General features: G+C 38.0%; 1 protein-coding gene across 1 annotated transcript in view; it reads left to right on the forward strand.

Moving 5' to 3' along the window:
* Window positions 1–5912, forward strand: part of tgfbr1b (transforming growth factor, beta receptor 1 b) — a 41237-nt gene extending 35325 nt beyond the window's left edge. The window contains exon 9 of the mRNA XM_079447578.1: window positions 2924–5912. Within this exon, the coding sequence (XP_079303704.1) occupies window positions 2924–3049 (126 nt within the window). The 3' untranslated portion in view covers window positions 3050–5912. The remainder of the gene's footprint in view (window positions 1–2923) is intronic.
* The last annotated feature ends 9251 nt before the right edge of the window (window positions 5913–15163 follow it).

Genomic DNA, 15163 nt, shown 5'->3' on the forward strand with positions numbered 1-15163 from the left:
CCTTGGTTTACCTTTCATAAAATGCATCCTCTTTATCCAGACAGAAGAATTTTAATTTCCTCTTGTAGATCAATAAAGGTAATTTTCCAGCATTTCATTACAGCCTACAAGAATCTGCCCTCTCTTTGGGGATAATCACATCACAGCGTTCCCCCGGCAGCCGATGAAGCATTACTGAATCTTAATAGTGCCGTTTAAAATCCCACGTCCGTGCGCTCTGCTGTTATTGGATCCTCCGTCCGAACAAACCACGGTCCTCAAGGGAAGCGGCGTTAGAAAAGTACCGTGGTATTTTCACAGTTCTAAGGTTTCCCGTCTGTATTGCAAAGCGTTCATCAAACGATCCTCTTTCTTGCTTGGGAAGTGACACAATTCGATTAGATTTGATCCACGATAACGCTGCCCTGTAATCTAATCGTTCTCAGCCTTATGAAGAGTGCCAAACAGCGTCTTTTCATCTAGCCTTTCGTTCTCATAAATAGATACACTGGCGGATGTTTCTTGCTCCCGACCGGTGTCGGAGGACTGCGGTGTTAGTGCGTGACTCAGACACGGTTCAAGTGACATTTAATGATCGTCGCTTTAAGCAGATGGTATTTCTGCATTCTGATCGTGATGTGACAGGTGAAATGCAGGAGAAGATATTTTGAGAAATGTCTGAGTGGTTTTGTGTCATGTAATGGAAGTCAATGGGGTGCAGTGTTGTTGGGCTACTAACGTTCGTCTATATATCTTCTTTTGTAGAAGATGTTTTTCTACGGCTTTATTTTTGACCTTGAAAGATGACCTTAAAAACTGCGTAATTGTTTTAAATTAGTTAACCACATAGTTTATGTGATCCGAGAGGGATCAACGGAATGCGTCTCGCAGCACGTTTGCATGGTTCTGTCTTTCCTGTGTGAGGCGAAGACAAAAATAATTTCATTTGCATTCTGTGCCGTCCTTTCACACCGCGAGTAGAAAGGGGGCGTGAGTAATTACCCCTAAGAGAGCTCAAATCTCTTTAGAGATCGCTGTGCATTTTGTAAGCCAACAACACTGCACCGAATATAAAACGCTCTTTCGCTTGGATGTAATTTGTATCCAATAAAAATCCCAGCAATGAGAAGATCTGTTGAAGCCGCGCTCTGTCGAACGCTCCTGAAAGCTTCACTTTATTAAGGGCACTTAAAAGAGCATTTCTGCTGATGTTGTTAATAGATGATGTGCAAATAATGGAAAGAGGGCAACGGTGAGATCGAGATACTTGACAGCGCGCTAAAAAGTGTTTGATATTTAATTCAATACAAGAGAATACAAGAGTTTATGTAACCTATGACAAACAACATTCAAATGCACTTTTGCACTGACTCAGGGCTGTACGTTTTTTTTTGCACACAGCACCGATGCTACAGACGTCTAAAGTTTGTCATTTGTCCATAAAAAAACTGTAGTAAAGTTCTTGTGTACTTTAATATTTACTACGCTAAGGTTCAAATATATTAAAGTATACTATAGTGTTTACTACAGTTTATAAATTTAAGTTCATTATTTTATCATCTAATTCAAACATCAGACTTTTAGTACGATGGGTCGTCATTGTTCAGTTTCAGTGTGTTTGACAGAAGCTTCACTCAAACAGTGGAGTGCTTGTATAATAAACTCTTTGTGGATGAAGTTCATGTCCTCGTATAGTAAAATACGCACAATCCACGAGTGTCACGCGTGTAACATGTTAAAGTGCAACTCATTCAAGTCTTCGTTATTCTTTCTGTTTTCCCACATCGCAGGCTGTATGTAGATCAATGTACTCAATTCAGCTGGAAAACACGTTTTAATTGAAAAAAGACATAAAAACAAAATGAATAGTGGTGAGCCATTATTTAACCTCACACACGAACAAGCACAACGACAAACGCACTTCACACAAACAGCGGCTCTGTCTAATGCACTTGGCAAACTCTATCGTACGCGTGCTACACTATTAAATGTAGTCTTGGCGCACATTCCTGTGACTGCTGTTAGCATTTGTGTGTTTGGCTTAGCAATGCTTGTATGAAGGCAGGAATGTTAAGGAATAATTTCAGGTCTTATTTTTTTCAGATTTTATAGACATTTATTCTTTAACCCCGTAGGATTGTTTCTATATCAGTTCAATTGAATTGTTTTTATATCCCATAAATGATGAACTATCCCATGAATAGTTCATCTGTGTAATTCACATCCTTTTGTCCTAACCAGTCATGTGTTCTTTTAAGCTGTCGTGATGAGTCATAAGTGTTTTTCTTGTAAGTGATGTTTTAGGCGTACGTGTTGATGGTACAGTAATTGAACTCTTGAAATTACTGAACCGTTAAAAGTCCCATCTGGCATAGATTAGTAAATAAAGTAGGCATTTAGAAAGCCTTCTATCAGTTTCAAACGATCTCCAAATCCAGCGTTAAATCCACCGCCAATCTTGACGCAGTGCAGCCAATCTTGATGGTAAACGGGTCATGCTCGTTGGTTGACGCTTGGGCGGGCTATTTCTTTTGCCTTGCCGAGAATTTCCCAATAAGGAACTAAGAAAACCTTCAGGAACGCTGGGGGAGGGTATCGAGCACAGAAATACTACGTCAAGCGTGTCAACTTGTGGATCAACTTAGAAATCATTATTACAAGCCTACCTTTGGGAATGGGGGCAAAGAAAGGCCCAACACACACAACATTCCCCTAACGTTTGTTTATGGTTGCCTTTTTAGTAAGGGATGTCAGAATTTACATTTTTGGGTAAACTATCCCTTTAATATAAAGTCTGTATTTTGTTATATTTATGCATTTAGTGAAGTGACTTAAATACCAAACATCAGATCAGTTTCCTTTGGACTCAAGCCCATGACTTTAAGGTTGCCATTGTACTGCCCTACCAGTTAAGCTACATTGACATCTTCTCTTGCATTTTCAGGCTCTACGGGTCATGGCCAAGATCATGAGAGAATGCTGGTACGCCAATGGAGCCGCCCGCCTCACCGCCCTGCGTATCAAAAAGACCCTGTCCCAGCTCAGCCAGCAGGAGGGAATTAAAATGTAGGCCAGTCGGCACGTGACATCCCTCGACTTGCCGTTTCAAACATTTGACGCTGATTACACTGGTTATCGGTACCTTTATCACTATCCTTTATTATTGCATCACACTCTGTTCTCAAAAGAGGACGTGAGCACTTTGAATGAAGTTTGGCGTTTGTTTGCGCATCTTTCCACTTGGTCTTAAACAACGGCGGGTATGGACTTTGCAGCGAGGCTAAGAGTATACGTACTCTTCCCAGCCTCGCGCCCACGGTGTAATAACCCACAACCTCTGGTAGGGAAACATTGATAGGCTGACGCTAAGGATTATGGGATATCACTTAAACGTGCGAGCACAGACCCGGAATTCCAGCATGGCAGGTACTTAAACCAGCCTCTTGGGTGCTGGGTTAAACAGAAGAAGGATTTTTTATATTTATACACTTTTGCCTGTTCTGTGGCTGGATCGATTCAAAGTTTTGTTGTTTTTCTCCAATGGAGGTCTGACTGTTTGTGGCTGACTGAGTTCTGTGGGACCTTATTTTTGCACCTTGTATTTTCTTTCTGCATATCACTGCTGTTCTTCAGGTCAGTGCAACTCGTACATGTTTTTCTTTTTGTGTTTTGTTGCAAAAACAAAACTGGACATGACCTCATTCAGTCTAGGCGAACATGCTATGACATATGCAATATAGAGAAAAGTTATCGACTTTATATTTTTACTGCTCTGCTACAACAACTTCAACTACGATGATAACCATGCCTTCCAAGCCAGGTGTTACCAGAAAGTGCCACTGCTTTGAACCAACCCACCCTCACGGTGTGAGCCGGCCCCTTTCCGTCGCCGTCGGTCTAAACGTATCCGTGAAGGTTCTTCAGGAGTCTCTTATGCACACGGAGCAAGAGGGGCCACCACACTGGAATTCTGCTGGTGCCATTCTTTATCATTTCTGCCTCTTCGTCATCTTCATCGATGCAGCACTGAGGGATGTAACAACCATCCAGACCTCTTCTCATTTTACCGATTCTGTTTTACGGACAACATGAAAAGCTGCGCATTGGTGAGCCAATGACTGACCCGAGTACTCTGTTAGTGCTGTGATTGGACAGCTGTCTTTGTACTTTGGTTTGATTGGTCGGAGAGCGGATGCGTGGAAGCGTTGGCCAGTACGTTTCAGTACAGGAGCTTCATCTCCATCAAGGACTAAGGAACTGAAGCTTGATGCAAAAACATCGAACGCAACATGGACAACATGACCACCAGACTGCTGAATGGTTGGCTTTTGAGAAACAAACACAGAATACTAAAAGAAAAATGTGATCGCATTAAAAAAAAGCATTAATCTAAGGTTGTCAATGATGAGAATATTAGACTTCGTGTATAAAGATGGTACAGTACATTCAGATAAATATAGCAAGTGGATATTCACTAAGCCATAGGTTTTCCAACATTTTTTGGCAACGTTTTCTAACAGAATGTAAAAAAGAAAATCGATTCAAAGACTGATAAACATTTTGAGATTAAGGGACCAATCGAACAAATTGAGGTTGTTCTGTTTTGTTGTAAAACGATGCGTTTGGTTTGAGGTCAATGCCGTATGTTACAGAATACAAAAATGTAGCACCAGTTTATGTGTCTCTACGGAGGTGAGCCGGACAATCCCGCTGTCTCGAGTGTCAAAGCTGGATGATATATAATAGCGTTTTGTTCCACTTGACTAAACAAAATTCAGCTGTCTTTATTTTCTAAAGTCATCCCTTCTTTGAATGGAATATATCACCAGTGGCTTTGTTTTCAGATTTATTTATAATAGATAAAGACCGAAATGAAGACTTTTCCAGTTTGCTTTAGCGGGAAGGTTTGTAATCTTTGCTGGTCAAGTTTTGGTCTTGTGCTGTGCATTACAGGTTTCTCTGCTGGAGCAGGTGAAGGACACACTAGTTTCTATTTCCAGGAGAAGCAAAGTGGCCAGATAATTTTTTAACGCCTTAAGACATTTTCTTTGCATAAATGTTTGCTACGTAGAACATTTCTTTTAAATAGTTATTCCTCCTCATGAGTCTAATTTATCGTATTAAACCACAGAGGTGGTCTTTCATGTTGTGTCAAGTGTTTCAAAATGAACACAATTACGTGTTATGAGTTTAAAGGAACAGTTCACCTAAAAAAGAAAATTCGGTCATCATTTACTCACCCTCAAGTTGGTCCAAATCTGTATACATTTCTTTGTCCTGATGAGCACAGAGAAAGTTATTTGGAAGAATGCTTGTAACCAAACTGTCCTTGTACACCATTGACTACCATTGTAGGAAAAATTGTTTTAGAAATGTCTTTATTCTGTTGAACACAACAGAAGATATTTTGAGGAATGTAGGACAGCCCACATTTCTGCGGCACTTTTGACTGCCGTTGTATTTTTTCCCACAATGGCAGTCAATGGTGACCAAGAACAGTTTGGTTGTAAGCATTCTTTTAAAATATCTTTCTCTCGGTTTAACCAAACAAAATAAATGTACAGATTTGGAGGGTGAGTAAACGCTTGCCGAATTTGTAATTTTGGAGTGAACTGTTCCTTTAAAAGCTTTGATTCGACATTGTTAAAGGTGCCAGTCGCTTGAATTGAAAGTATTATGGTGTGTTACTGCTTGATTATCGGACGCTGTCACTTGGAGACCCAATGAGTTCCATACAGTAAATGACTGACATCTACGTGTTAAAAATTCCTGAATGAAGTACTTTTTTATTGTGTGGATAGGAAGTATTGCCTATAAATAATGTGTAAATGTACATAAATATGTATGTTTCTGGCTGGTGGCTTTTAGCCTTGTACAGAGTTTAACGGAAAATTGGGGAGATTAAAGTGTAAAATAAACCCCAATTGCAAAGCAATGAATGTTAGTGTCAGAGGAGGACATAAGCTAAAAGGGAAAATCCATTTTTAAAGTTAATATGGTTTCAGGGAATGTTACTGTGGAAGCAATTGTCGTCAGTCATGATGTTGGGCACACCGCCAGCAGCCTTTAGTTTTTCAAATGTTATCCTTGCGTTTCATTATAACATGCAGGTTTCCTGTTGCCTATGAAGGCCACGCCGCACCAGCTATAACTTGACAGAAAACCATCCCGTTGCTCCACTGGTTCCACACGAACGGGCGAAACCCCAAGGCGCCTTTTAAACAGTCCATTCCTTTTAGTGTAGCTCAGTTTTTCTACCTGTTAGAATTGAGAGAATGGGCTATTTGAGACAGGCTTGACATCTCGTCCTCTAGCAGCTAACATCTCTCTTGAACTTCTCCAAACTCATTTGCAGCGTTGGGTACGGGGAAGCATTCGTTGAAGGTGGCCGTGTTTCCAGTAGCCAGGTAAGATGTCCGAAACGTTGCATCAGGTCCCCTTACTTGACCCAGACTCCAGAACTTTTGGTTGGTAATTCTAAACCTGTAAAGACGAATTATGCAAATGTTTCACACTGACACACAAACTTGTTTTATGACACACTGTCAGGAACTTATAAAAGTTATCGCGACAGCTATTGTGTGATACTGTTGGGGCTGGATGTGAATGTCTCATGTGACAGACGTGAATGTTAACAGCTCAACGTTCCCACGAACAGCACAATTTACATCATTTATTTCGAGGTCACCCGTATGCCATTTTTTAAAGGGGGTGTCGTGAAAATACACGGGTCTTTTACTTACTCAGGCTCTCCGCTAGCAATCGCTATGTTTGTTTTATTGTACCGCTATGTCAATATACGGACACTGTGAGGAAGGCCCTTGACGGACGGTGGGCCGGCAGCACCAAAAATCACGTTTAGTTTGTTGGCCTGTTAGGATTTGATACAAATGTGTCGGAAATAAAAGCACAGAGCATTTCATTTAAAGGAACATGAAGTATGGGTCATTTAAGGGCAGGCGGCGAGCTAAAACGTTTCCCATGGTGCATTGTTCTTGGTCGGCGTGTGTGGCTGCTGATAGGATGTGGGATGGTGACGGAAAGCTTTATTGTGTTGTATTTTGTGCCCAAGTTAGACATGTTTTTTTTTATATTCCACTTAGAATGGTGCACTGCATGGGACTTATTTCTATGGGTTGTATAATCTGTTTTTTTTTTTTTTAAAGAGATATTTAAATAAGAAAAAAAGAGATTTCATTTCAATACATTTTAAAAGGTCAAAACATCATGAGAAAAAATACCTCCTCTGAAGACCAATGTGTTTTTACCTCACTGTACTATGTATATATTTGATTTGTTTACTTTTTGTTCTTTCAAATGCTAAAAATGACATTTTATGTCTGTGGTACTTATGTCAATGGTGTCGTATTATTGTCCTGACATTATATATTCCTTCTTTAAACCATTGTTTGGTTTGATTTATTTCTTTTGTTCTGTATGGATTACAAGTGCTTTATGATGTCATACTATATCCTTTAATGCCTCCTCCTCAGCTGTATAGGAAATGCCTTGTACTGTTTCTTTTCCAAAAAAATAAAATAAAAAAGTTGGATAAGACGTGTGGGGAGTTTCACAGAGCCTACGTTACAGTGACCTGCTTGATTTCTAAAGCATTATGTACAGTACTGACTTTGTATAGCGTGTACAGACGCACACATGAACTGCATCATAGTGGAGTGACGCTCCGTGTGGATTTCTAACACAGTGGAGTAGATATGGGTGTGAATAGAAGTGTTATTCTAAAATTTACTGTTTTTTTATTTTTAACATAAAAAATTTACAACGTTCTTGTTTAACTTTTTTTCACGTATTTTTTAAATACGATCAAAAGATTACTGAAAAACCTTTTTTAAATAAATTAAAATGAGTGTTTATTTTTTTTTTTTTATAGGATTTTTTTCTGCTAAGACCTGTGGAGACACATTCATTAAGTTAAGATTCATCTTTCTATATTTTACATGAGTGCTACTAGATTTTACTGAACTATAAAGGGTCAATAACCTCATAATGACTCCGATTGTAAAGAAATTGGGTAGGACTTTATATCACAGTCCTGTTCTACGTGTATGTGCCATGTATTTGCAGTAGTCCTAAACCTTAATTTTGATGTAGTTATGCAATGATATTGCTGGGAGAGTACAGTTTAAGTGCACATACTTTAAAATAAAGTGCAGACAGAAATAGTTTCCGATTTTAAGACCAGACGAAGTTAAATTTTAAGTAGGATGCTGCAATGAATACATGTGCAAAATATGACACTTCTGTCAAATCTGTCTGGTTCTCTGACTGCAACGGCGGACCTTCAATTTAATTTGGAATTTTCATTTACATTCATTTACATTTAGCAGACGCTTTTATCCAAAGCGACTTACAGATGGGATAAACAATGGAAGCAATTGGAACAACATGAGGACAACAAAAAGCATAAGTGCTATCAAAAACTGGTCTCAAGCCTACCACAGTATATATACGATTTTTTTTAAAGAGGAATAAAGAGATAGAAGTCCGAGCTGTCCGGTCAGGTGTTGACGGAAGAGATGTGTTTACAGACGATTCTTAAAGAGGGCAACTGAATCTTCAGATCATGTAGCAGCGGACAGATCATTCGACATAAGTGGATCCGATCCAGAGAAAGGTACATGAGAGGTTTTTTACCTTTTTAAGATGGCACCATTTAACTCGAGGGGGGCCGAACCAGTGGTGGTCTGAAGAGAGGAGTGACTTGTGCTCTCTTGGGTGCATTGAAGAGCACTCTTTCCGCTGCATTTTGGATCATCTGTAGAGCTTTGGTTGTGCAAACTGGAAGTCCAGCCAGTAACACATTGCAGTAGTCCAGTCTGGACAGAACAAGAGCCCGGACTAGGACTTGGTCTCTAATAGGAAAGGTCTCATTTTTATAATATTGGAGAGGACGAATCTGGCAACCTGATCTGTGAGGTTAAGCTGATCATCGATCACCACTCCCAGGTTTCTGGCCTTTCCGGAAGATGTGTTGGTTGATGAGCCCAGTTGAATGGAGAAGTTGTGATTGGTTTTTGTGTCAGCCGGGATTACAAGAAGTTCTGTTTTTGCAAGGTTCAGCTGCAGGTGATGGTCCTTCATTCAAAGGGAGATACGTGCAGAAACGGTTTACTATATATTGGATTACAAAACACATTCTTTTTGGATCTGACCGTACTGGGACATTTAAAATAGCAGAGAAAATGACACATTTTGTGAGAAAATAAGCAGGAAGACTGAAGGAAATGTGTGAATTCTTCTTTGTATGATTGACAGATTATTTCAAAATTATTTTGCTGGTAATCAAGCGTCTGGTTTTGCACTCCTGTAAGGCACAACATGTTCTCATCCTACCAGAAAAGCTATTTATGTTCATTGTGATGATCTTACTGTTTTAAATGATTAAACTTGAAACATTTGTTCGATTCAAGTATCTTTCCAAACCACAGGAAACCTTAAAATCCTTTTATAGCTTTCTTTAAAATAATTCTTGGCTCACTTTTACTGATAAGATATCTTCCTAGCCCATACCTTCCCTTTGGAGCATACAGATCAAATGAGAAGAGCATCTGCCAAGTTGCAGAAGCTCAACAGTAGAAAAAAAAACATACAAATTTTAGGTTTATTAACATCAGAACATGAGAGGTTGAATGTTACATTTCCCTATATGACACCATTTGTATTAATGTAATTTCATTAGATGAGAAATACAAAACTAAGTACATTATTATATATGTACTGTTTATATTTATATGTTTGCATATGTAATACTGTTATAGTTTTGCGTTTCTTATCTGATGAAATAAAATGTATATATATACATATTATACATATACATATTATTATATACAGTATATATATGCATCTATACATTTAAGTAAGCTATCCAGAGATATATGTTTTTTTTCATGGATAAATAATAAACATTTCTGAGAACGTTTCTGTATCATCTATTTGTACGTTTAGAGATTATATTTGAATATATAAATAGTTAAAACTCTACGTAACTAGTTTCCCCATATACAGTTATGTTCAAAATAATAGCAGTCCTACATCCCTAACCAGGTCAGTCACTGTTTTTGGTAGAAATTATATTTCTATATGGCAAACCTTTAGGTGTAGTAGAGTAATAGAAACCAACAGACCCAACAGTCATGGAATGCATGCTGGTAATTCTGTGTAATTGAATCAAGTCGACCAACTTCTGGTACCTGTGAACAGGTATTCCAGCACAGGACAACTGCACTACAGAACACAACACCTCTGCATTTCTTGGTTTTGCTCCAGAAACAGCATTTTTGATGTCACCCAACAAGTTTTCTATTGGATCAAGGTGTGGAGATTGAGCTGGCCACTTCATAACATTAATCTTGTTGGTCTGGAATCAAGATGCTGCTCGCTTACTGGTGTGTTTGGGGTCGTTGTCTTGTTGAAAAACCCATTTCAAGGGCATTTCCTTTTCGCATTAGGCAACATGACCTCTTTAGGTATTTTAATTTACTCAAACTGATCCACGGAATCCGAAAAAATTGGCCCAACCATGTGTGCCACCATGCTTCACTGTCTTCATTGTGTACAGTGGCTTGAATTCAGAATTTGGGGGGTCGTCTGACAAACTGTCTGCGACCCTGAAACCCAAAAAGAAAAATCTTGCGCCATTTCTCTTTGGGCCAGTCATTGTGTTCTTTGGCAAATTGTAACCTCTTCAGCACATGTTGTTTTAACAATTGGACGTTTGCGGGCTTGGCTTCTCATAGGCGTCTTCTAATTGTTACAGTACTCGCAGGTAACATCAGACTTTCTTTGATCCCCCTGGAGTGGATGAGTCTTTGCCCTTTTGGAAATTCTTCGATCCATTCGAATGGTTGTTTTCCATTTTCTTCCACGTCTTTCTGGTTTTTGGATGCCATTTTAAAGCATGTGATATCATTTTAGCTGAGCAGCCTATCTTTTTTTGCACTTCTTTATATGTTTTTCCATCTTTAATAATTTTTTTATCAAAGTACGCTGTTCTTCTGAACAATGTCTGGAACGGGCCATTTTACTTAGATTTTCAGAGTAAAATACACGTTTGTTTTTACAGTGTTGTTCAGTCCTTTAGTATTGACATGTCAACTTCAGCCCCTCCGCCCATTTCTAATATACAGGGCAATTGATCGTGAAGTGTTTTAGAGAGAGAGAGAGAGAGAGCCCAGTGTCTTGCTGCATCTATAGCACCAATCGATACTTGTGACACTGCCAATTATAAAGGCGCTTCCAGCTGACCCATTCAGATATTCTTCAGTAAACTCAAACTGACAGTGAAAATGTGTTGTTTCACTCTACTTTTATGGATTTCTTATTAGCTAAGAGATCCGTTTCCTTCTTTTAAAGAGGATTAGATACACTCAACCACATTGAAGAAGACACGCGCTTGAAATAACAGGCCGAATTCTCCCTTTTACATTTTTCTTTGATGACATTATAACAACAGATATTTTGAGAAATGTTCCACTTATCTACTTGTTCATTTCAGTGTACATTTTCTGCATACTGGCTGACAAAAGTCATTCACTTGAAGCATAAGTCATAAGTAGATATCACAGGATTGTGTAACATTGTAGTATAAATTATGAGATTTGTGTTGTACACATGTTGTCCTGGCACATTAGATGCTTTGAGACATGAATCGGGTGTTTTTGATCAAAGCACACAAACAATTAAAAGTAATATACCAATAACATTGAATACAACTTGAATGAAAATGAATGTCACAGGCTTGAACAAAGAGGTGTGATAGACATTTGATTCAAGTGTATTTTCTGTGTTGTGTCAATCTGTAGCCCAAAATAGCTCTGGCTGACAATTTAAAGTCTTTTTTCGGCTCGCATAAAAGCAGGAGTTTGTTGAAAAGGCTGCTGATGAAGAGAATATTCAATGGTGTTGAGGAATTGGTTGTGTTAGTAATTCCATTCCCTCTTTAATGCGTGTCCTCAACAGCTTGTAAATCAAATGAAATGATATTTATTTGAAAATGTAAAAATGCAGTTTGCACAGTATAAAAAACACTCAAAAGCCCAACAGGTGTGTGTAAGGTCCGTCTCAAAGCTTAACCTTAGGGCTGCAAAAGCATTCCATCTGTTTATGTTTATAAGCTGCAGTAAAACGTGCTTTTATTGCATTTAATTCGATGACAATAGCCAAACTGCCTGCAAGAAGTGAGTCAGACACAAACTCTCCCAACAGGGGGCACTGCTGGTCTTTAAAACGTACTGTTACTCAGCTCCTTTCAGATTTCTTCATTTAAAATGTCATGCATTTGTGAGGTACATTGTATCATTTTGCATAGATCTTATAAACATTTGATTTGAATGAGTTATATTTTGTAATAGTAATATTTTGAATCAAGAGTCAAAGTAGACCAATGCGATTTTCACACACAACTACTATAGATGAAATATATTTTGTATAAATATTGAAATACATTTTTGTGAATTCTGTCCTACTGTAACTTAAATTACTTTATCTTTTTCTGTATTCTTTTTCTAATGGTTTGTGGGTATAAGGGTTATATGCTGTTTTCCTTTGTTTGTTAAGCTTTCCAATATATTCCTTTAGGTAAAGAGCCACAGTCCCGCACATATAACACAAAAATGCAATATGCAGTAAGCATATTATGTTTGGGAAAAAAGTACTTTGAAATAATTCAACAAGGACTTTATAAAGCATTTATTGCAATTTATTACATCTCCAAAGAGTTTGGAATTAAGCTCATACCCAGAGTTTTTATTAACTCCGTGGGCTATAGGCACAGCTTTTTTTAATACAGAGTAGCAACAGAGGTTTGCAATTATCTCCAGAATCCAACAACAGGGTGTTAGCAGGGCCACTTCTCAACTTTATGTTTCTGTGGTGACATTTTAAAATTAGGGAATTGAAAATGAATTTAAAATTCAATGTCCACTGCCTACGATCTGAGATGCATGCTGTCTATCGCCCCATGAGGTATTTGTCTTGAATTGTTTACGAGTCAAATAATTGCTACACCTTGTGACCTTTACCACATCTGAATATAGATTTTCTGTCCGTGTTGATAATGTGGAGACCGCTAACAAGCATGCCGAGTAAACAGTCTCTTTCAGAGCAGAGAAAGAGGTTAAATATTCATGATAAACTGAGACCGAACACAAGAAATCTGAGATTTTAGGGAATGTTCTTTGACAAAGCAACACATATATAGTATCTACAGATTTGAATTAGACTTCGACACAAACTACAATTATCGCTTTTTTGTATTTAACAGATGTGTAATTGGCATTTGCATACGCGTCCTGAAACCTCAGACTTTATTGAACATCACTGTATAGTTATAATGGAAGGATCACTTTGAAAATTGTTCATATTTAGGGTTTGCACCTCGTATAACTTACAAAATAAAGGTGAAACTGGTTCATCTATTATGATGAGTTAAAGTTACGGAAAACATTTTGTTAGACACTACTGTAATGTATGTGCATGAAATCATGTACAGCTGTGATAGAGGACATGATCTCTGTGTAAACAGCATGGCTTTTAGGATGAAAGAATCAGAAAGGAAATGTAATAGCTTGTGCAAGGCAGGATTATGGGATAGAGCCAACAGTCAGGCACTGAACAAAAGCCATTAATCATACAGTGACATTCAGCGTATGATAAACACAGTGGCATAGCTCCAAGTGGCCCTGAAAATTACTTCTTTTGGGCTTGAGGCCAGATAGGACAGTAAGTCAACAATTTAGGATTGTTGACTGAGAAAAGCCTTTGGGTTGATAGGAGCTAAAGAACTGGACTTGGGTGTGATCACATATTTGTCTAAAAATGTGCAATTAATCACACGATTCAGCAACAAACTGACATTATGCGCTCAACTTAATGTTCAGAGTCGAATTAAATCCACCTCAATGATGTTTGGATGGTTATGAGACTTTCTACTGTATGTGCTTGTTCTGTCCTATGGAAGAGGATAAAGCCATAAAAGGCACAAATCTTCCTTTCCCAGCTCACAGAGGCCTGCACAGCTTTTGGTCAAATATATTGGAGTCCTCCTTTGTTTGTTTGTTAAAGGGCTGCGTTTCACTATACATTAACTATACATTATTTAAGCCTTTATTTGTATTAATATGTTTAATGTTCATATAGTGAGAAATTGTTTTTGTATAGTCATAAAAAGACATGAAGCTTTCAGCACGGTTTTGGATGCCTTTTGCTTTGCTTTTAAATACGAGTCTCGTTCTGACTCCTGTCATGAGTGCACATGCTCGAAGACATTTATGTATTTCGTAAAAATCCTTTATGTGCAGCATCAGTAAAGAATGTAAGCCGACATGTCTCTTATCATGCTGTGTGAACTCCGTGTTTGCGCGCGCGCGCACTTTTAGAACGCAGTTTAATTGATCACTGCTCGTGCCCGGTGTAGATAACTGAGATCAAATTTAGAAAATAACTAAAACACTTTAATGGATCTTAACATACAATGCAAATGAATAATATCCATTACAAGTGTTGGATGTTCCCTCAAAACGTTATAATTTCTAATCACATCACTTAGATAAAGTTCATACTTTGTAAAAATCGCATGAACCTTTTCCACATTGACAAAAGAAATCAGTTTTTGAAAAGTCTATTAGGATTCATCTAAATGAAACAACAAGCTGTAACCATTAGGCCCTACATTTCTTAATAAACATTCATTCAGTAAAATAAATGTCTGCAAATAATATTGAGTAGGCCTAGAAAATAATTTGTAATTGATAGAAATACTTATTTTAACTTACTTCATTTACACACATTTAACATGTTTTTATAGGAGTTGAGACGCAAGTACATTACAAATATGAAAGAATAGTAATCCCCTCTGTTACTTTACATACAGTTATTAGCTACTGTAGTCAAAGACACCAAACACTAGTGATAACACACTTCAATAAAACTTTATTGTTTAGTTGAGTTGTGCTGGACGCGTCATCTCGCTTAAACATTGACGTCATCGACGACGCTTTTAATTGATGCGCTTGATCGGTTTCCGTGGCAACATCAAAGTTTGGTTTAGTGTTGCTACGCAATCGCTGTTGATGAGCACATTTCTACAACCTCGTTGTCGTCTGAGTTTTCACTTTTAATATTCATATTTGTCTTATTAATCTATATTATATTTGTGGTTAATTAC

This window comes from Barbatula barbatula, assembly GCF_947034865.1.
Source record: "Barbatula barbatula genome assembly, chromosome: 23".
Lineage (NCBI taxonomy): Eukaryota > Metazoa > Chordata > Actinopteri > Cypriniformes > Nemacheilidae > Barbatula > Barbatula barbatula.